The sequence below is a fragment of the Podarcis cretensis genome, assembly GCF_951804945.1.
Source record: "Podarcis cretensis genome assembly, chromosome: 6".
NCBI classification, from domain to species: domain Eukaryota; kingdom Metazoa; phylum Chordata; class Lepidosauria; order Squamata; family Lacertidae; genus Podarcis; species Podarcis cretensis.
In genome coordinates this window covers 100,479,449-100,501,785 of record NC_137175.1, presented here as the reverse complement: position 1 = coordinate 100,501,785, position 22,337 = coordinate 100,479,449, and the positions used below count along the sequence as shown (strand labels likewise).

Genomic DNA, 22,337 nt, shown 5'->3' with positions numbered 1-22,337 from the left:
AGAGACTAGGGCAGGAGTGAAGTGACTAGAAGGTGCTTCTATTGTATCAATAGGAGAGAGCCACAGAAACACCTCTTGTCTGTAGGCAGCCTAAAACAACTGCAGGAAAGAGACTCAACAGGGAAGTACAGCAAGCAAGTCTCATGGTGCTAAAATACATCCCAGGAAGACTGAATGATTCCATCTAAATGATGATCATGAATAGCCATTCTTAGCGAGTATAACCTTCTCCTCACTATTTCCTTGATCAGGGGTTGTCCACCTGGTCCCTACCGCCCCCTATTGGGCGTTTCAGGATTCTAGGTGGGTGGTGTGGGGTTCTATGGCAAAGATGAATCCTCCTTCCGTCAAGCGCTGGGGGGCAGTAAGGAAATTTTACCATCAAGGAAGATGCCTTAGTGGGTGGTAGGTATAAAAAGGTTGGCTACCCCTGTCCTAGGTGAACTGGCAGGACTAGATTTGTCATACTGTGTTTATAGCTGCGCAGCAATCTGAGGTAACATCTATTTTTAATTCTCCCATGGCTTTCTCCTTCTCAAAGAATATTTTTCTTCTTTATTCTAGGTGCCCCTTTACTTACAGATACACTGGGCCCAAGGAAAACCACACACATGGGGCTCACTGCGAGAAGTCTCTTTCCTCCATGGACAACAAGCCACACATCTCTTGTTTCTCACTATAAACTTGGGAGTGTGGTGGAGTCTCCTTCTTTGGAGGTCTTTAAGCAGAGGCTTGACAACCATATGTCAGGAGTGCTCTGATGGTGTTTCCTGATTGGCAGGGGGTTGGACTCGATGGCCCTAGTGGTCTCTTCCAACTCTAGGATTCTATGATTCTATGAATATGGCTTCTCACTGGCTAAGGCAATCTTCTGTTAACCAGAACTTGAAGGTTTGATCCTTGGAGGTACTATCAATCTTCACTGTGTTTCCCATTCATGAAGATCAGCACAAATTACTTCTTAGGATGACTTTATGCAGAAGGGGAAGAGTTTCCAACCCTTGAGCAGAACCAAAAGAGAGCACTGTTGTGATGTTAGAAAAAACTCCACCCGCTCAGTGGTGCCCTGCCTTGGATTTATTTTTTTTAAGGCACACAACTCCTGCCCTTTTGGGGAAGAGAATTCCTCTAAACTTCATGTTGATCAAGGCAGGTGCCAGGATGTTGGCTGCCATGTTTACCCACACAATGCATTATTAGTAGCTATGTCAATGCAATGTGGAGAAAGTAGAGAGAACTCCACAGGACCAATTAATGGTGGAACCAAGCCTCAAGTTACACAGATGTTTCCCCTAGAAAAGGGGATAAAATTGCCTATCTCATATAAGTTTCACTGAACCAACAATGACATTTACAAGTTCTAAATTTCCAAGGTCTTTACGAATTCCTATACAGAGATGACCTACACATTTTGGGGGGGCGGGGATGGGGACGAGAGAGAGAAAAGGAATTTTGTGATACATTGAATTTTTTGGTTCTAGAGGCACAAAGTTCTATGCAAATGTTACATCCAACACAGGAATATCTGCCAGTCTCAGAGGCAGGGCAGGAATTGCTACCAAAATCCTTCTCTTGCACTGCTGATCTCAAGTGAGGAATGTTAAGCTGCTTAGGGAATGTTGGTAGACTTTTGATTTCCTAGTTTAACTTTAGAACAAAAGAGGAAAAGAAAAACCAAGCTTTATTTCACAGTTCCAGGTAAGATGGATTTGGCATTTTTAAAAAATAAACAAACATTTTTTTTTGTTATTACAAAAACAAATGATTATCATCTAATCCTTAGCTAAACAAAGGCTTGCCAAAAAGCCCATCAAACTTTAATAAAGCAAGAAGTCTTGTTGAAGAGGAAAAGTGTTATGCCTCAAGATTTATGATTCCAAGAAAATAAGAAGCTGTTTGCTAATCTAGAAAAATAAGGCAATGAAAATAATAAAAAAACACATATACTATATAGGAGGGAAGACATAACAATAGAAGGGAGCGGAAATCTGCTCCCAAAAATAACGAATTGTGATGTCTATTCAATTGCCAGCTGTTCATTCAATATCCGATACTGGACACCCTGTGACATTTTATTTCAATATTTGATATTTGCCAAGATTTAATAGGGGGCATGCAATGGTCATGTGACTCTTCTATCTCCAGACCTTTAGATCAACAGGGAAAACGAAGGTCTATTTTACAAAAGTGAGGACCGCAAAAATGTGGGGCAGATTGGCACCCACACAAATTGGTGTCACAGCAGCCCCTTCCATTGACTGTTTTAATTAAAAAAAAACTGTTTTCATAAAACCTTTACTGCAGGCTTTGTTCAATTTTAAAAGGCTTCTTTGCTTTAATAAACAAATGGCTGGTTCACAGCTGTTTTATTGTGTATTTGCCGTTGTTTTTACTGAGATATGCTTAATGGATTTGTTTGTTGGGGCTGTCTGGTACTTTCTGCAGGCTGCTTTGCATTCCATTTAATGGCAGAGAATTTGAAATATACATTAAAAAAATGATGCAATGATTTCCCCCACCCCATTGTCAGCTTGCCACCCAATAGCACTCTACTTTCACACGGCTCATCAACTTTATTTTGGATTCACCCAATTGATTATCTGCAAGTTTATGGCTGCAACATCATCATATAGTATGATAGTGCCGACTTGCCTCAAATCAATATTTGCTGTTTTTTATAAGCATTTCTCTAACGTAGAAAAAAAGTATACACCCTGTGTTTGTGTGTGTAGATGGCAAACTAAAAGAGCTGAAGATCCATACATTGGCATCACTGTTCACACACACACACACACACACACACACACACACACACACCTTTTAATTGCCTGCCCTTCACAAAAGAACTCACAGCTACACAAGAGTTTTAATTTTAACCAAACCACTTAAGAAAATAATCAAGAGAAATCATGATAGGGTTGAAACCCAAACCTACAGTACCGTGCAATGTGCACGTCACATTTTCCTCCTTTAATGTGCAGCTAAAGAAAGACAACATGCAACATCATTATGTTAGAACGGACACCTTTTATTAATTATATTTTAGGGGCAGGGCTTTTTTTCAGCCAGAACTCACCAGAACTCAGCTCCGGCACCTCTTAGATGGGCGCCAATCCCATTGTAAGAAAACAAGGGAGGGATTCATGGTGAGTTCCGGCACCTTTTTCTAGAAAAATAGCACTGTTTAGGTGGGTAGTAAGGGAAAAGTGACACAAAGCTGATGTGCACATTCTGTCAATAATGCTAGTGACTTCCACCATGCCTATCCAGATATGGATTAAGTAGATGGCTTATGCAAGACATGATTAAACATGGCCAAAGTTAGTATATTTGTTCTAAACTCACCTAAAAATTAGTTCCAACAAAATCCCAATAAAACTGCTAGCTGAAAGTTAAGCAGGGCCCAGTATGGTTTCAAATGGGTTGGGGGGCAGCGTGTTCCGATTCCTGCATTGCAGGAGCTTAGACTAGATGACCCAGGGTCTCTTCCACCTCTATGATTCTATGTGTTCTGCTCTATACAAGTACGTACACTCCTAAACTTGTTGCAATCCTGACAGTGATCATGGCAAGGTAGGTTAGTCATATCCTCATTTTGCAGATGGGTGGGGGCTGAGATTGAGGGGGAGCTCTGCCTAAAGTTGGTACCTCAGACAGAAATCTAAACCATCCAATTTGCAGCCTCTGCCATATTCCAGCCCCCACGCCCTACATACCAAAACTTATCAGCTGGCCCAAACATAGACTCTCAGGGTGGCTTAGCACAATAAAACATAGGTGCAATAAATCATGTTTAAAACAATGGACAATAAAAAAGCCTAACAGTGATAGGCAAACTCCAAAATTATCAGCAGCCACCAGACAATAGAAATTCCATTCTATTTTTTTAAAAAGAAAGTCTGCACTAAAGTTTTTGCCGAACAAAACTTCTGTAGGCAGGGATTCCCCCCCCCGCCCCCGCCCCCGCCAGGGTGCCACAATCCAGAGATCCTTGCTCCTTGTCCCCACTTGTCTTGCCTGACTGTGGCAGCACCCAGAGCAAGGCTTAATCTGAAGATCTTGTGGCATCCGGGGAGGCAGGTGTGTGGTTTACTAATAAGCATTCTGTATTGGGAAACATCAAGGCAATCAAGCCAGGAGGAATACTTCTGCCTACATATATCAAATTATTACTTCATCTCTAGCACTATTCCAAACATTTCCTAACAAAGTTGCCTGCCTGCATGTGTGTTCCTGCCCTGTACAAGGAACTGGTAGCCACCCTGCAACGTAGGCCTGCATTAGCCCCATTTAAGATGCCAGTTTTTCAGGACTAGAAGAAAATCTGTAGTATGCAACTAAGAGAACAAGTCACCCTAACCCTAAGGATTCTGATAATGAATTAACACATTTTTTCTACACTTTTATCACCATCATTATGAAGTCCTCAATTGCGGCTGGCTGGCTTTAATGCCATAGAAAACAGATATTATTAAATATTTTTTCCTGCTGCAAGGAAGTACAAAGAACCATATGGACAGTCACTAGACTTGCAAATCTTTCTGTGTGAAAAGATGTAAGATCAATGTATTATTCTCCTCTTCATGATGTTTACACTTCAGTATCATAGCCCTGAACTCCCAAGCTGGAATTTCACTAGCCTTTATATTTACATCTTGATGAAAACTATGAGAGATACTAAAGGTTTCCCAGGCACCCCAACCACAAGTCTTGTTAACAAGGCTACCTAACAAGGGTTCATTCTCAGGATTCAGCCAACCACCCATATACCAGTGCATACATTCAGCCTAATTCTGATTCCTGTATCATATTCTCTAAATCGTCTTCACTGCTCCCCTGATGCTTCCAAGGAGGGGGTGAGTATGCGTGCAATGTGGCCACACTGAAGATATTCTCTGCTGAGAGGCTGGTGAGGTCACGGTCTTCCTTTCCATCCCTTTTCCCTTTCAGATTATACCTTTTAGGCTGTAAGCATATGGGGCAGAAGCTGCCTTGTTTTTACTAATCATATGCAAGCTCCTCTGGGAGCTTTTTCAGCTTAGCTGCAGAGCAAAATGCTATAAATAAAGAAAATAAATATTGGCTCTGACTCCGTGCTTTATTGTGGTTAAGGAAGGGAATTTTCTCCTGAGAAACAAGGGGTTGGGGAAGGAGATGCAGGAACCAGCAGTCCAGCCATGACCTCTTAAAATCTGGCTTAAGACATGTCTGCATTGAAAGTGGTTTTCTGAGCTAGACTTTGATGTTTTGACGTTAAGATGATGCAAGGCAGTGTTAGAAACTCAGATATATATGCTAATCCCCAAATTGCACTTTAAACCTACGCTCGTGGTCACCATGATGGAATATCTAGGCACCATTCCCCCCCCGAGTGAGGTTTATCATTATCATTATTATTCATTTCATTTCTGTACCACTTCATATTTTAAGGGGGGAAATCACAAAGCGGTTTACAACACATTAAAACATCAAATAAAACAATCCAGAATACAACAAATTCAGGCTACAAGGAAAATATTTCAGATCCTTCTCTAAGTGAAATTTTGCTTTATCCTTACATATTTATTTACCTACTCAATATATATATACAGTGGTATATACGGTATACAGTGGCCACGGAGCGTAACCTGAAAACGCTCAACCTGAAGTGACTTTAACCTGAGGTATGACTGTAGCTGCCTCAAGTATGTTAGGAAGCCAGCGTGGTGTAGTGGTCAGAGTGTCAAACTAGGATCTGGGAGACCAGCGTTCAAATCCCCACTCCACCATGAAGCTCACTGGGTTACCTTGGGCCAGTCACAGCCTCTTAACTTACATCACAGGGTTGTTATAGGGATTAACTGAGCAGGAGTGAACCATGTACTCCTCGGAGGAAAAGGTGGGATACAGATGCAATAAATAAGTTCTTCTGATAACCTGCAAAAGAAAGCTGTTTGGTGGGGCAGTCAGATGGAGATGTTGGTGGCCAACCTGGCATCCACAGATCTCCACGTGGTCACAACTGGACCTGCGCCAGTAGCAAAACACACCTGGCTAATTTCTAACACTGATACAGCAGAGGATGAGGAAGCCAGGAACTAATCACTCCTCAGCATGTGGGCAAAGGAAGCTGCTTTATAGTGAGTCAGACTACAGGTCCATCCAGCTTAGACTAGCAGCAGCTCTGCAGGGTTTCAGACGGGGTCTCTCCCAGCCCAACCTGGAGATGCCAGGGATTGAAGCTGGGATCTTTTGCATACAAGGCAGATGCTCTTCCACTGAGCAATGGCCCTTGCAGCATCTCTCTCTCTCTCTCACACACACAGACACACAGAGAGAGAGAATGAGAAAGAAGAGAGAAAAAGAGAAAGAGTGGCTTATTCATCCCCTTCTCTCCCATTTTGGGAACATCCGAAAAGGAGTGATGATGTTAAAAGTCTTTTATCACCACTGAACATTCTCATCTGTGACTAAATTTGAGGATCCAGAGATGGCACACAGAAATTGGTTCTGTCAGGGTAATAAAAGCCCATTATCTTCTCTAATATCAATCTGATTTGCAAGTCCTGATTAAACATTAGAAATCTCATCAGCTAGCTGGACAGGGTTAATGTTTGCTTTGTAAGTGTAAAGGAATAGAAATTACTCTTCATTGATTTTGCTTTAAACAAGGTGAACATGTTAAAATATTTACCTTGAAATAAACCTGCTTGTATAAGGAATCTATACAAAATTCACCCTGCTGAATTCCTACTATTGCTTTGCAGCACAAATGGTTCTCTGTTAGGGATCGCCACCCGCAATTTCGCAGCACAGAGAGACTTTTTCCATTACTAGGCCTGTTTGGGAAAGGTGCTGTGATATATGGAGGTGGTAAAATATGTTTATAACACTTGGAAATATAGCTTGCTTATATCAGCATGAAATTCAAAGACTGGGGACTCTGTTTACATAACGCCAGCTCTTGACATGACCGATCGTTAAAGACCCTTTCTTCACATTTCACTTGGGGAACCCCTGATTCATGTAAATCATTGAGGCAAACAACTTCTACAACTCAGAAGGGAAAAAGAGGCCAATTCAATTCAACAAGTTGCGACAAAAAATACTGTTGAGTCCAAGAGGCTACACTTTGCATAGAAAATATGTGCCCTTCAGCAACAAGTAACAGAAAAAGAAATTTGCTAATTCAATGAACTTTTTGATTCATAGTATATCAAAAGGTATCTGTCAACATCCTGGGGAAAAAATCAACTCTGGTTATAAACACAGTATTTTATTCTCCATATAATCTCTCTTTCCCCATTCCTGGCTTCTGCAAACACTTCTACCAAAGTGGGGAGGGGGAAAGAAGCAAAATACATTGCTTGAGAAAGAGGGGGGGGGATCAGTGTCAGTTTACAGTACATGGTTATGAGTTTGTGGGTTCCAGACACCTATAATCCTATAATGTTAAAATGTAAGACAGGCTAGCTGCCGATGCTGAGGCAATCGCCTGAGTGATGAGCCATTAAGAGAACAAAGAAAAGGTGATGACCCATTAGAAAGCAAGGGGGGGTGCTTTGTGTGAGACAGAAAAAGGGTGGGCCACTTCCCTCATGTTGAAAGTGTGTGTAATGTGACCTAGAGGCTAGAAAGCCAGAGAGGCAGACCACAATGTTGGATTTCTGCTTAAATCCAAGGCTGCAGCTATGGAAGAAACAAGACCCTTTTGGGGTCTTAATGAGCTGAACCCCTCCATCATAGGCTCAGGTTGTGTATGTGTGTTAATAAACCGTATAACCTAAAGACACCACAGTCTCCACTGTGCCTCATTTCCAAAAGGAGACTTAGAATCTTGCAGCACTCGTAGATTAGGGTGGCATGCAACAATATTATTCTGGGATAACAATCCCCAAGGCAAAATCCATCTTTATTGCATAGCAGTATTTTTTTAAAATCACATTAGACCCCATAATGAATATCAAATGAACAAGAATTATATATAATGCATCCAGGATCACATAGTATTGTCTCGGTGTCTCTGAAATATGCAATTCAGAATAAAGCAGGCTAGTAACTTTACACTCCCTTAGGTAAGTAAGAGCTGCTTCCAGATAAACAAAGTAGGGACAGTTTAGTAAAATGGATAATTTATTTTTCAGGATGCCGATGAGCTGTGAATGACCTATAACGGTTTGTGTAGGTAGGTGGACTAGATGTGTGCCAATGTGAGCTAATAACTTATGTGGATGTGTTTGCAAGACTAGAATAAAAATAGCAAATTCCCTAATGTGTTGGGGGTTTTTTTTTAAAAAAAAATACAATTACCAAACATTTTACTAAAAAAATTCTCATGAAGAATTTCTACTATGAGATCCATCTGTTGGACCCAATTGTGGCCATCAACACAGTCACATGGTATTAACACTTAAGAGGGTTGGACTAAGAGTGAGGAGATCCCCACTGAGCCATGAGGCTTCCTGGGTGGCCTTGAGCCAGCCACCATATCTCAGCTAACCTTAACACATGAGGGGGCTGCCAGGATAAAATGGGGAGGGCCATGCACCTTGAGTTCCTTAGACGAAGGGAAGGACGAAAAGTATTGACTGCAAAAACCACACACAATCCCTCCTGCGGCACTTTCTCTTACTGTCCACTGACCACAGTCTCACAGTCCAGTGACATCACAGCCATAACCTCACCGCTGTTTCCTAGGAAGAGTGAAACAATAATGACCGACCATTATGGAAATGCTGCACATTTTTGGGGAACTCTACAGCAGCACTCTATTTTCTATGGGGTTTTGAAATAACTATTTAAATATTAATTGACATTACATAAGGTTTTTAATCAGAACTGATGAGATACTTGACCTAATAATAATAATAATAATAATAATAATAATAATTTATACCCCGCCCATCTGGCTGGGTTTCCCCAGCCACTCTGGGCAGCTTCCAACAAAATATTAAAAACAGAATAAAACACCAGACATTAAAAACTTCCCTAAACAGGGCTGCCTTCAGACGTCTTCTAAAAGTCAGATAATTGTTTATTTCCTTGACATCTGATGGGAGGGCAGGCGCCACCACCAAGAAGCCTCTCTGCCTGGTTCCCTGTAACTTCGCTTCTTGCAGTGAGGGAACCACATACTGTACATTGTTTGGATCAAATTAAAGGGGTTAGTAAATAGATTTGTTATTTAGAGAGTAACAAAACATTTGTTCACGTTCATCCATCCCACCCAAGTATGAATACCCCTCACATCATCCTGAAGATGCCTTGAAGTCCTTTCTGAACAGAGCAGGGAATGGGACCACTGGGGACAAGCCATCATGATTTCACTTCAGTGTCTTTCCTAACTTTGAAAAAGTTCCAGGTAAGACATGTACCTTTGCAGTAGGTGATCAACAAACTAAAGTGGCTAATGCTAATGGTTTTGGGGCTAATTCTGTGGTGGGAGGGACAAAGGACTATAGAGTGAAGAATAAGAGGTTTCCTCACTTGAGGTTTTAAAAAACCTGCCAGAACACCTGATGTAAGAGAAAGAGGTTACAAGAGTCCAATACGCCACATTCTGACAAGGCAGAGAAGAAATGCCTTCAAACCTTCTCCTCTTCTGTTCTCTTCTTCCAACTCAATCTCCTATCTGGCAGTTGAACTTTGGAGTAATCCAATAGTTCAGTGCTTTACAGTTCAGCAGATGGACCACAGAAAGAGGAGGAGAGAGCACAACTGCAATCATGGAGGAAACTCTTGGCTCACTTTGAGTACAGTCCACTTCACACTGTCCTATACCCACCTGAGCAATCTTACTGAGAAATTATGCAGTGTGAGCCAGACCAAAGGAACCCTGTGGCATCTTATGCCGTCGGATGCACTAAAAATAGTATTGGACAGAAGTACTACAGTTGGGTTGCATCCTCCTTAGGAAAGGGGACTAGCACACAAATGCTTAGCAAAATTCCACCAGCTGGGCATTTTGTGTCCGTGGCCTTTTCTGCTGGTGATGATGCAGTTGCAGCTGGTGGGAGTCAAGTTCAACTCCCGAGGTTGCAGATGGAAAATAACACTGCATCACTGCAACATGCTGCAGAAATTTTCTCTGATTTACAAACAGGGCATGGGGAAGAGTGCTTGAGAAGGAGTCCCTGTTGTAGCCCAACCCCCAGGCAAGGCAAGCCCCCATCCCACTTGGAGAATACGCTAAGCTGGCAAGGGGAGAATCAAGCATATTTGACGCTGAGAGGCAAATACAGCACAATCGAGAGAATGCACAGATCTGACCATCAAGAATGAACAAAGCACAAGACTCTACAGCTTCACAAGCAAGAAAGGTAAGTGGGGCTTCACCTGATCAGGTAAGAAATGTCACATTTTACCTTCTCAGAAACAAGAACTATACACAGAACCTGCACAAGCGACACTGACACAAAATCCCACATATATTAAGTATAATAGAAACATCGCCACCCGACCCCACCCCCACCCATCTTCCCCCACCCTTTCCCCTTCTTCTTCCTAATGTCTCAACAAATGAAACTGATCTGAAAAAAATGTTACTTGGAGAAAGAGAAAGAGAGAGAGAGAGAGAGAGAGAGATTGCACATACTTTTGTAAACTAAGAAAATCTTTAATAAAAATACATTAAAAGAAAAAGAAACAAGAACTATAGCAAGAACAGAAGGGCCACGTGTTGGGCCAAGCACAACCTGGAAACAACCCTAAGTTTTATCCAAGGTGAAGAAAATAGGAAGTGGTACAGCTGCAAAGCAGCACAACATTATCAAGTCGAAAATCCCAATGGATTGAAAGGGAACAACACTGCAGTGAAACTTACAAACCAGACATCAAGACCTTCATGCCTCTCAGAGGCCTATCCTTCATACATGCAAGGCCATGTCCCTGAACTCAATTCTTTTTGTCTTCCCTCCCCCTCATTTTCACTTATCCAAAGAAGTCAGGGGAGTCTCTGCAGAAAGGCATGCAGTTGTCTCATCTGCATGGCTCATGACCCTTCCCTCCCTTGAAAACACCACAAAATTGGTGCCTCAGGCCAACAGCCATTGCCCACAGACACTGGACATCAGAGCACCATGGATCAGCCCTTTTCACTGTTAATGACTCCACCTTCCTATTGCCTAACTGCCCTCAGCCGCCACCATCACCATACAACCCCACTCAGTACACAAAAGGAAGAGCGACATGGTGTGGTTGCATGGTCATCCCAGGAAGGAGAAGAGCTGCCCAGCTGCAGGTCAGCTGTAAAGCGCTCTATGGTGGAGCTTTCCAAAAGGCTTTGAAGTTGAAGAAGGACTCCCCCACACCAACCCACACCTTGCTCCAAGGTAAATGTAGCCCTTCCTCATCAGATCCTTCAAAATAAAGCTTTTCCCTGATAAACTGTGCCTGCCCTTTTCAGTGCGTTCTTCACTTTGACCCCATATCCCCTCAAATGAATGGTCAAGAACATGCTTTGTGAAGGTTTGGCCCAGCACTAGAAATTGCAGCATTGCCCATGTGCAGCCATGTGAAGAACAGGCTAGCTCTGAACCCATCGTGCCTTAAGAGAGCCCGAGTTCCATGCACAAGCACTTAGCTGTAGGCTAGGCAGCTGCACAGGACATACTGCAATGCCCTTAAGATCCATCTGCCGTTCTGCCCAGTCCTGGATGCATGCAGCTCGAAAAGGGTGCCAGGATGTTGTCTAGCAAGAGGTACAGCAGCTGGTGTAAAGGAAACCTCTCTCTTACCCCCAAGCCCAGTACTGAGCCCTGAGCGATTCCTTCTGCTACTGAACGGAAAAGTATAATTAGTAACACTGTCAGTTTGTGACAATCAAACATCACAGAAAAAAAACCAAACTATGAGAAATATAGGCATATGGACGTCAGGGAATGTCAAAAGCAACAGACGCCTCAACTCATAAACAGATGCCCATCACACATTTTATTCTTTTAAACAAAGATGCTTAAATTGGGGAGAATTAGGAGCTCTAGTCACTCTTTACTACCTTGCCCTCTTTGCTCCTACTTTCCCTTCACTAGAACATTTCTCTTCTATATGTTTCCCATTCACTGATAGCTTAGCAGAAAAGGGGGATTAAATTGCTAAAAGCAGAAGCTTCTTTGGGTTATTGCTCCATTGCACCATTCCCTATGGCAAGCAAAGGCAACACCAAAGAGAGGGCCAGGAGAACATCCTTCTTGATACCATCAACCCACCTTGAAGTGCCCCGTTCAATCCTGCACACATTCCTGCCCATGAGAGGGCTCTTTCCCCTCAGCAGTCCTGAGACACTTGGAAGAATCCAAAAATCGCAGGAAACAACATTATCCACTTAAAGCAAATACCTTAGAAACCAAATGCCTGAATCAAGCTGACATCTCACTAACAAGTGTACACTTTTGTGATCCTAACTGTTTAGAGTAGGGTTGTGGAAACCCGTGACCCTCCATAAATCCCAACAGCCAAAACCAGCATGACCAATGCAAGAGATGATGGGAGTTGTTGGTTCAGAGTTGAGACACATCCTCCTCTAACCGTTTGTGCTGGTTTGCGCGTGAGACACTAAATCAAACGCATAACCCCTATCCTGAACGAAGCACAATTACTGGAAAAACAAAAGCCTGGGCTATATACACAGTTTTGAGGTCTTAGAAATACAAACAGCACACCATCCACCAATGTGGCTTCCGTGGGAAAGACAAATGCCAAATGACATGACATGACATCCACCTCATCTTGCCTTTCTCAGAGAAAACATTTTACACAGAAGTGCCATTAATGCTCCAATTAAGCCACTAGTATTTTGAATGTTAAATAGGGTGTTATGGTGGCATTTTCGTAAACTAAATACATGGATGTCAAGCCAAAACAACGAGTTATTTCAGAAGTGAAGATTGATGGATCTTTATAACTGGAGTATTATTTTATTTACACCAATCTCATACCTGCATGTTTGTTTGTCTTTTACATATATATCTTTTATATATATATGCCATATCTATCTATCTATTTATCTATCTATCATCTATCTATCTATCTATCTATCTATCTATCTATCTATCACTGGAAGTTTTGCCCTGCCTTACTAAAATCAAATAAAAGTGGCTTATACATGTCATCAGAACAATGAGGCAACAACAACCCAAACCCTCAACAGCCATAATTTAGGAGCAGTAGGAAAGGCTTTCTTAAAATCAGTATCCTACAAAAAAGCAGATGAAATGAAATCATTTCTTTCTGTCTAAAAGTGAGCAGCAGTGGGACAAGGCTTCACACACACACACACACACACCAAACAGGGGGGCTGTTCCAGATTTGGGGCACTATGAGACTTCTAGCGAGGCAACATGGCGCACGGCACGGCGCATGGGACTCCTGAGGGCGGCCAGCGTTGCTTGTGCTGCCTGACCAGCTTCTGAGCCTCCGGGACCGCTGCCGCCACCCAGTGTATCAACCAGGGAGCCACCATACCCCCCCCCCAGCAATGCCCCCAGGCCGAAGCCGAGGGCATCCAGCCAAAGGCCAAGCGGAGTTCCGAGGCCTGGAGGCCTGGGACAACCCGCCTTGCGGCATGCTGGTTATCCAAAGGAGGAAGGAAGGAGCCCCGACCTCGCTGCCACCGAGGGAGAGGAGAAGCGGAGAAGGACCTTCGGGGGGGAAGAGCCCCCATCTCACTGCCCCCGCCACTGCTGTTGCGGCGCCGCACCAGGAAGAAGGAAGAGAGAGATGCCCGATCATCCGGAGCGCGGAGGGGGAAAGAAGAAGCCCTGACCCTGCTGCCCTGCCACTACGCTGTGAACCACCGAGTGAAAGGAGGGCTGGCGGAGGCCACAAGGAAACACACGGCTGAACCCAGGCCAACCAGCCCGAGCCCACCTCCCCAATGGCTAGTGCGCTAGAAGGAAGCCGGAGCCCGGGGGAGGCCCACTGGAAAAGACCTTCCTTTTTTTCTATTTTCTATTTTTCTTTCTTTCTCTCATATATATATATATATATATATATATATATATATATATATATATATAAAAGTAGAGGATTTTTAAAATTTTATTGTTTTTTATTGTTGTTTTTTTAAAAGTTTTTAAAAAAATATTATTATTTTTATATTACTATTATCATCTCCATCTTCTATTTTATAATACATACATTTCCCCCTTTCATATATTTTAACACTCTTTTTTTAAAAGAATCAACAACCCCTCCCCCCTTTTCCTAAGACTTCAAAATTTCTATTACTACCATTTTAAAAGTACATCAATATATTACTTAAAACACACTATCCACCCCCCCAAGGGGGGGGCATTTTGTTGTAGTTGTCCTCTTTCCTTCCAACTTCTTATATTTCATCTTTATTTTACTTCCTCCTTCTCAACATATAAATATTCTCCTCAAATTCCTTCCAATACACTCAGCTCCTTTTTATTTATTTTTTCCTTATTTTTTCCTTTGTGTTTCCTTATTTTTTCCTTTGTGTTTCAAAAGATGTGTTTTTCAATATAAGATAATGTGTTTCAAATGTATAAGATGTCTACAGCTTTCAACTGGTTTAACAGTTTAAACCAGAGGATCATGGAGAACTGCAGTTATTTTGTGGGACCTCTAACCAAGAATTCCTAGCATACTCACTAAACTATAATTCCCAGGGTTCTTTGGGGGTTGCAAGGACAGACTGCCCCTTCCTCAGTGGCAAGAAACTACAGTGGGCACTTGAATTTCCACTCCCAACTATGGGAAATCTGTTTCAACCACCTCTCTGGCTTCTGAGATTTCAGAAAATGTTACACACACCTCTTAGTGGCTATAAGGTCTAGTGATGTTAAAATAAATAAATAAACAAACATATAAATGTGAATGCAGTGATGCTCAGGAAGCTGAATTATGCACTCTTTCTCTACTTCTACAGAACTGTAGCACACATCCGAGCCCCAGAGGTATGCCCCTGAGGATAAAACAAGTGGATAACACATAATGCAAAGCTGGAAACAAGAAATTAACTCTTATCTGAAGCAAATTACTAAACACTGATCCTTGCAAGTTCTCTGGTTGTAAGCACATTATATATCTTTTAAGTGTCTGAGTTGGCACTCTTTAAAATTCAGGGTGGGAATGCAGAGAGTAAATAATGACAGACATCTTCTTAAAAGTAGGTAGTTTCCTTCTCAAAAGGCAGTAAATTCCTGTGTTGGTAACAGCTCCTTTGCACACAAACACATTCATCACGAGCCAAACAGTATAACACTTGCAAAGCGGCTGAATACAAATGCCCATTCTACACTTCACCGAATTAAGGGCAAGATAATTCATAAAGACAAGCAGGGGAAGGTAGCATTTTGCAGCTTTCCTCTGAGCTATAAATAGTTATGGCATTTTCAAGAAAGCTCTCCCCTTCAGTACACTAAGTGTTCTACATACTCTATATTTCATTACAGAGCTAGAGCCTGTGTCAAACCCTTTTAATAAGTAATAATGTTCAACCCTTACCAAGTTTTCCTGGTTTCTGGCAGCTATTTTCTGGTCGTCTTCTCCTCCATTTTTCATGTATTTGACTTCTTCCACAGGTTTGATCCTATACTCATCTGAGGAGCAAGAGGAAGAGGAGAAAACACACACATGTAAGAACAGTTATAGAACCTGTGCAGCTCAGCAGATGGTTTTCACAAGCAATGACCCTGTGAACACTTCATAACTCCAAATAGCTGTCTAATGAAGAAGGCTCCTCTCGGGTCTTCTTTATGGACTTACTTTATGGACTTACTGCAATTAACTCAAAACAAGTCTGTTAAGAGCACTGCGAGATGCCTCTAAGGACCACTTTGCAGATGATAATGGAACGGGTACCTTATGGCTCCAAACCAGTGTGCTTCAAACATGTACAAGCTGCAACTGACAACGCAGGTGTACAGCACATCTATTCCTGCGGCAATATGTGAAGCAACTCTGGTGGACATTCTCACCAGAATCTGTCCACGTTATTATGAACAAGTACCTTAGGAAAGCAACTAGAGTGGTTAAGAAAGCAACATGCAGCATGAATTAGGGAACTGAAATAGCTATCAAACTCAACTGTTGCTTAGAGGGAGAAGGTGGAATTGGAAATCAAGCAAACTAGAACAATATTAATGTGAGAGTGTCAGGATATATTACTAGCATAACATGAGATTACAGTATTACTGCAATGCTGATTAAAAATACTTGGCACTTAAATTTTTAATCTTCCATGTGCTTTAATATATATAGCTCAATAATCCTTACAACAACCATGTAAGGTAGAACAGGAAGATTCCCATATTATAGGTGCAGCGGGAAAAATAGAGATACAAGGCATACTCCTTTACACATTGCTTGGTGGGATTTAAAAAAAACCATACTGCCCTTCAATGGGACGCGGGTGGCGCTGTGGGTAAAAGCCTCAGCGCCTAGGGCTTGCCGATCGAAAGGTCGGTGGTTCGAATCCCCGCGGCGGGGTGCGCTCCCGCTGCTCGGTCCCAGTGCCTGCCAACCTAGCAGTTCGAAAGCACCCCCGGGTGCAAGTAGATAAATAGGGACCGCTTACTAGCGGGAAGGTAAACGGCGTTTCCGTGTGCGGCTCTGGCTCACCAGAGCAGCAATGTCACGCTGGCCACGTGACCTGGAAGTGTCTCCGGACAGCGCTGGCCCCCGGCCTCTTGAGTGAGATGGGCGCACAACCCCAGAGTCTGTCAAGACTGGCCCGTACGGGCAGGGGTACCTTTACCTTTACCTTACTGCCCTTCAATGTTTGTACTAGGATTATACATTCCACAACAGATGCACAGTTCAAATATCTTCCAGGCTTAGACCTCCTCCAGACAGTCCTCAGGAAATTGAGAGGATGTGCAGTGAAGAGAATGCTCGTGGTGGACCACAGCAAGGACAAGAGATAGGAAGGAAGCCGTGGCCTCCAAAGCGAATTTGGGAGAAGAGGAGGAGCACAGATGTTCCTCAGTCTCAACAACGACTCATGTGCCTTGGAATTTGGATGCAAGGTCACTCTTTCCCCATCTTTATTTATTATTTCCTTATTTTTTTAAGATGTGAGCACTGCTTTCCCACTTAATATAATTCCTACACTGGCACAGAATGATCTGGTTCTATCCACAGGGCCTAGTTTCAAAAGCCCTCTGCAAACAATTTGTTTAGACCTTTGGCAGGAAGGGAGGGGAGAGAAGCAGGGAAGAGAGAGGGAGGGAGATGGGAGAGGTTTTCTCCACTTTGGGCTCCAGCCACGGCGCCCTCTGGCACTGCCAACAATGGGCACGCATCCTCTAACACAGGGGTGGCCAACCGGTTGACCACGACCAACAGGTTGATCCCCGGATCCATATCGCTCGCATTGTTTAGAATCATGTCTCCACCCCCTTTGTGGACGCGGAGAAAGCCTTTGACAATATTTCTTGGAGTTTTATGAAGAAAAATTTACAGGGGATGGGGGTTGGTCAAGGTTTTGAAAATGGTATAGGTGCAATTTATTCAGAACAAAAGGCTAAATTAATTGTGAACAATGTAGTGACGGAAGAATTTAAGATAGAGAAAGGAACACGACAAGGTTGCCCAATCTCTCCATTGCTTTTTATATCGGTCCTGGAGGTGCTTTTAAATATGATTAGAAGGGACCAAACAGTTAAAGGTATACAAGTTGGAGCCAAACAGTACAAACTGAAAGCATTTGCTGATGATTTGGTATTGACATTACAGGAGCCAGAATCTAGTACTAAAAGAGTACTGGAACTAATTCAAGAATTTGGCCAAGTAGCGGGTTTTAAGTTGAACAAGATGAAAACGAAGGTTTTAGAGAAAAACCTAACAGCGACTGAGAGAGAGAGGTTTCAGAAGGAGACAGGATTAACACTGGTTAAGAAAGTGAAATACCTAGGGGTTAACATGACTGCTAAGAATGTGAACTTATTTAAGGATAACTATGAAAAATGTTGGATGGAAGTGAAAAAGGATTTAGAAATATGGTCAAATCTGAAGCTATCACTGCTAGGCCGAATTGCTGCGATAAAGATGAATGTATTGCCAAGGATGTTGTTTTTGTTTCAAACATTGCAAATTTTGGATAAAATGGAGTGTTTCAAGAAGTGGCAGAGAGATATTTCTAGATTTGTCTGGCAGGGCAGGAAGCCTCGAATAAAATTTAAGATATTAACTGATGCTAAAGAAAGAGGTGGATTTGCCCTGCCGGACTTAAAACTTTATTATGAATCAGCCGCATTTTGCTGGCTGAGAGAATGGATGCTTTTTTTTTTTTTAAATAATATTTATTAAAGATTTTCAAATATAACAGAAAAAGAAAAACATCCAAATTTAAAACCTAATTTTCATTGGCATCCTTCCAGGTCTTCCCCTCCCCTACCCCTCTTGTATTCCAATTCTTTCAAATAGATTCAACAAATTCTTACCCCAAATTTTAAAATTATTTATCATTGACCCAATTTAAAAAATATTTTCCCATCCCCTAAAATCGACCTGTTCCCTTCCACGAGTTCCCCTCTTTAATATGCAATACAGATTAAAATAAACAGAAAAATAGAAAAAAGAATAAAATGTAATTTAACACCCTTTGGATTCTAAATTTCCCTCCCCCCTTTCCCGGTTGCGTTCCCAATGTCCGTCAATATCTACTGTCATCCTGGAGCTCCCACATCTAAACCACAGTCCTTCACCAGTCCGCTTTGCCGTCTTTTTATTAGTCTTTGCCGTCTTTTGGTCATCTTTGATTTCACATGTCCAATCTTGGAAGGAGTCTATCTTCCAACTTTGTCCAGTTCTTGTTATTCTTGTTGTTCTTGTTGTTCTCTCTCCTCCTCTTTTTTTTTTCCCTGCTCTCCTGCACAAATGTTCTAATTCCAAAAAGCTTCTAATTCCTCTGCAGAGGCTTTGTTATTCAGGAACAAAACATTACGTCAAGTCCCTTCCATTCTTCAATAGATAAATCTATTGTCTCCTTTAGTGTGTAGACCTCTGTAGACAAAATAGTGTTCCATTTCTGCAGTTTCCCAGGAGATAAAAAGTCATATTCAAATTCGATGCCAACAATACTTATAGTGTCCCACAGCTCCTCTAGAGGGATTATAGTAGCTCAGTTTCCTTCCCGATCACACCCAACAGTCAAAGTAACTTATTATTCCTTGTTTTAAACAATTTATATCCAATTTGTAACAAATGTGACCAGCAAAGTCCTCGTAACAAAGTTCTCTTTTTGTTCTTCCGCTTTGACAGCTCCTTTGACAGCTGTCAAAACCTCTATTTCTCCTCTCCCGGCGCTCTTACGGATCGCTCCCGGGGTTTCCGGGGGGGGGGGTTGCCTTTTAATTCACATTCCACTTTTCTCCTCCAGCCCAGTCTTATAATTTTCCATCGCGAAGTTAATAATTTTATCAAAAAAAGGTTGCACTCGATCTTAGTTGTCAAATCCTTTGCTTTAGCTCCTCTACAACAGGGGGGAGGCTGACTTCCTTTTTGCACCTCCCCCGCTCGCTCCGAATTTAAAAAGAATTTTTCCCCTTTTTTAATCCAAGTTCCAATTACTCACAGGTTATTCTTTTAAAGTCCAAATTTTCAATGGAAGAAGTCAGCGCTCTCCGTCGAATGGCATGCGGCTTCGCTCGGCAGGGGAAGCGGAAGACTCACAGCACCACCACAACCCCACCCCCCGTCACCCGCTCCGCAGCCTTTAAAAAGGCTCCTTCACGGGTCGGGGGGGACGCAAACGGTGCCCGCCGAGTCACCATGCCCATGGGTTTCAGCGCCCATGGTTTTTGAGGGTCCCCGCGTCGCCGGCGCGGTAGAACCCAGCCCCTGCCGAGCAGGCTCCCTCCGGAGCTCGGAGGGAGTCCGCCATTCGGCGATGGCGCCAACCCGGAAGCGAGAGAATGGATGCTTCTTGAGAACACTGACGCCTTGGATTTAGAAGGTTTAAACAATGTTTTTGGGTGGCATGCATATTTGTGGTATGATAAGGTCAAAGCACATAAAGCGTTTAAAAACCATATTGTCAGGAAAGCACTGTTTAATGTTTGGATAAGATATAAGGACTTGCTTGAAAATAAAACCCCAAGGTGGCTGTCAACAATGGAAGCGAAGGCTCAGAAAAAGCTCAATATGGAGGTCAAATGGCCGAAATTTTTGGAACAAGAGGGAGACAGACTAAAATTGCAGAGTTTTGAAAAATTAAAAAATAGAGTATGAGATTGGCTTCATTATTACCAGATAATGGAGGCATATAATTTGGACAAAAAAATTGGCTTCCAGGTGGAAAAATCAGAATTGGAAACAGAACTGCTAGATCCTAAAATTAAGAACTTGTCAAGAATGTATAACTTGCTGTTGAAATGGAATACTCAGGATGAAACAGTGAAATCTGTTATGATTAAATGGGCACAAGACGTTGGACATGATATTATGATGGCTGACTGGGAACAGTTATGGACCACAGGTATGAAGTTCACGGCATGTAATGCCTTAAGAGAGAATTTAATGAAAATGATATACAGGTGGTACATGACACCAGTCAAGCTTGCAAAAATCTATCATTTGCCCGATAATAAATGTTGGAAATGTAAAGAGACCGAAGGTACATTCTTTCACCTCTGGTGGACGTGCCCAAGGATTAAGACCTTCTGGGAGATGATCTATAATGAAATGAAAAAGGTATTTAAATATACCTTCTTGAAGAAACCAGAGGCCTTTCTCCTGGGCATGGTCGGCCATTTGGTGCTAAAGAAGGACAGAACTTTCTTTATGTATGCCACAACAGCAGCAAGAATACTTATTGCAAAGTACTGGAAGACACAAGATTTACCCACCCGGGAAGAATGGCAGATGAAGGTGATGGACTACATGGAACTGGCGGAAATGACTGGCAGAATCCGAGACCAGGGAGAAGAGTCGGTGGAGGAAGATTGGAAGAAATTTAAAGACTATTTACAGAAACATTGTAAAATTAATAACTGTTAGAAGGATGTTGGAATAATATTATATGATTTTAGCAGGAATGATATAAAGGATTTGGGAATAACTGACTGTTAATTGGTGAAAGGAGGAAAAGTAAAGTTACATCATATTAAGATAATTTACAGGACTAAAATTTTAAAAGAGGGAAAGGATTTGCTGAAATGGATATTTGATCTAGAATACAAAAAAGGGAGGTGTGAGGAGGTCAAGGAAATAAGTTAATGAAAGACAAGTAATGAGAAGATTTGCTGTATTTTTCTTTGCATTTTTGCTTCTGTTTAATGGATTTTATTTTTGTTTTTTATATTGTGATGTGTTGTTTTATTTCTGTTTAATGTGGTATTTTTCTTTTTGTAACCTCTAAAATCTTAATAAATATTATTTTTAAAAAAACAACAATGGGCAGGCATCCTCTAACACAGGGGTGGCCAACCGGTTGACCGCGACCAACAGGTTGATCCCCGGATCCATATTGTTTAGAAGTTTAGAATCATGTCTCCACCCCTCGGTCCTTTCCTACGTCACGTTTAGTGTGTGTCCCTTTGTCGTCTGCTGTAGCGCTGCGTTCGTCTGTTAGTGGCTGCGTTTAAATTAATTCTGCACATTTGCTGTTTAAAAAAAGGTCAACAACTTTGGGAAGCCCCCCTAAAAAAAAGCACAACAACTTTGACCTGCTCCCCTAAAAAAGCTGAATAACTTTGGCCTGCCCCCCCCCCCAATGGGTAGATCACTGCCAGTCGTCGTCCGTCCCCCCCCCCCCCCCCCCCGGAGTAGATCGCAGTCTCTTGGGAGTTGGATGTCCCTGCTCCAACCGTTTACTCAGAAGGAAAGGAGTCCTTCCCTAATAGTTGGCTAAACAGGCATCACACTTTCCACACCTTGCTCTCCACGCAATACTGTAAGCTTGCAACTTATACACATTTAATTTGTGCTCATTCAGCTTTATGTATGTGGAAAACTATTTCTTTTAAAATAGAAAGGGAGGAGGATTCCAGGGCAAAGACCTTGGCAATCCCACCCATCATTGAACCCCATGTGTTTCAACTACAGTGGTACCTCGGGTTAAGAACGGATCTCCAGAACGAATCACCATATATACTCGAGTATAAGCCAACCCGAATATAAGCTGAGGCACCTAGTTTTAGCACAAAAAAACATGGAAAATGTATTGACTCGAGTATAAGCCGGATCACCACACCACAAACCTGGTGGTGGCAGTAGCAGCCCTGAAAGGGCTCCTATCGGGCCGCTCGCCCCTCCACTGCTGCCTCTGCCGCTCGCAAAAGCAGGCATAGGAGCCACGGTTGGGAGAAGCAACCAGCCTGCCCTTGTGAGAGGTGGGCGGTGGGACCAGTGGCAAGAAAGGGCTCCTTTCAGGCCGCTTGTCCCTCTGC

At 42.5% G+C, this 22,337-nt stretch overlaps 1 protein-coding gene across 1 annotated transcript in view; it reads right to left on the bottom strand.

Annotated features, from left to right (window-relative positions):
- LOC307218866 (uncharacterized protein C1orf21) overlaps positions 1-22,337 on the bottom strand; it is a 152,463-nt gene that overhangs the window by 46,737 nt on the left and 83,389 nt on the right. Inside the window, exon 3 of the mRNA XM_079981810.1 lies at positions 15,451-15,545. Within this exon, the coding sequence (XP_079837936.1) occupies positions 15,451-15,545 (95 nt within the window). The remainder of the gene's footprint in view (positions 1-15,450; positions 15,546-22,337) is intronic.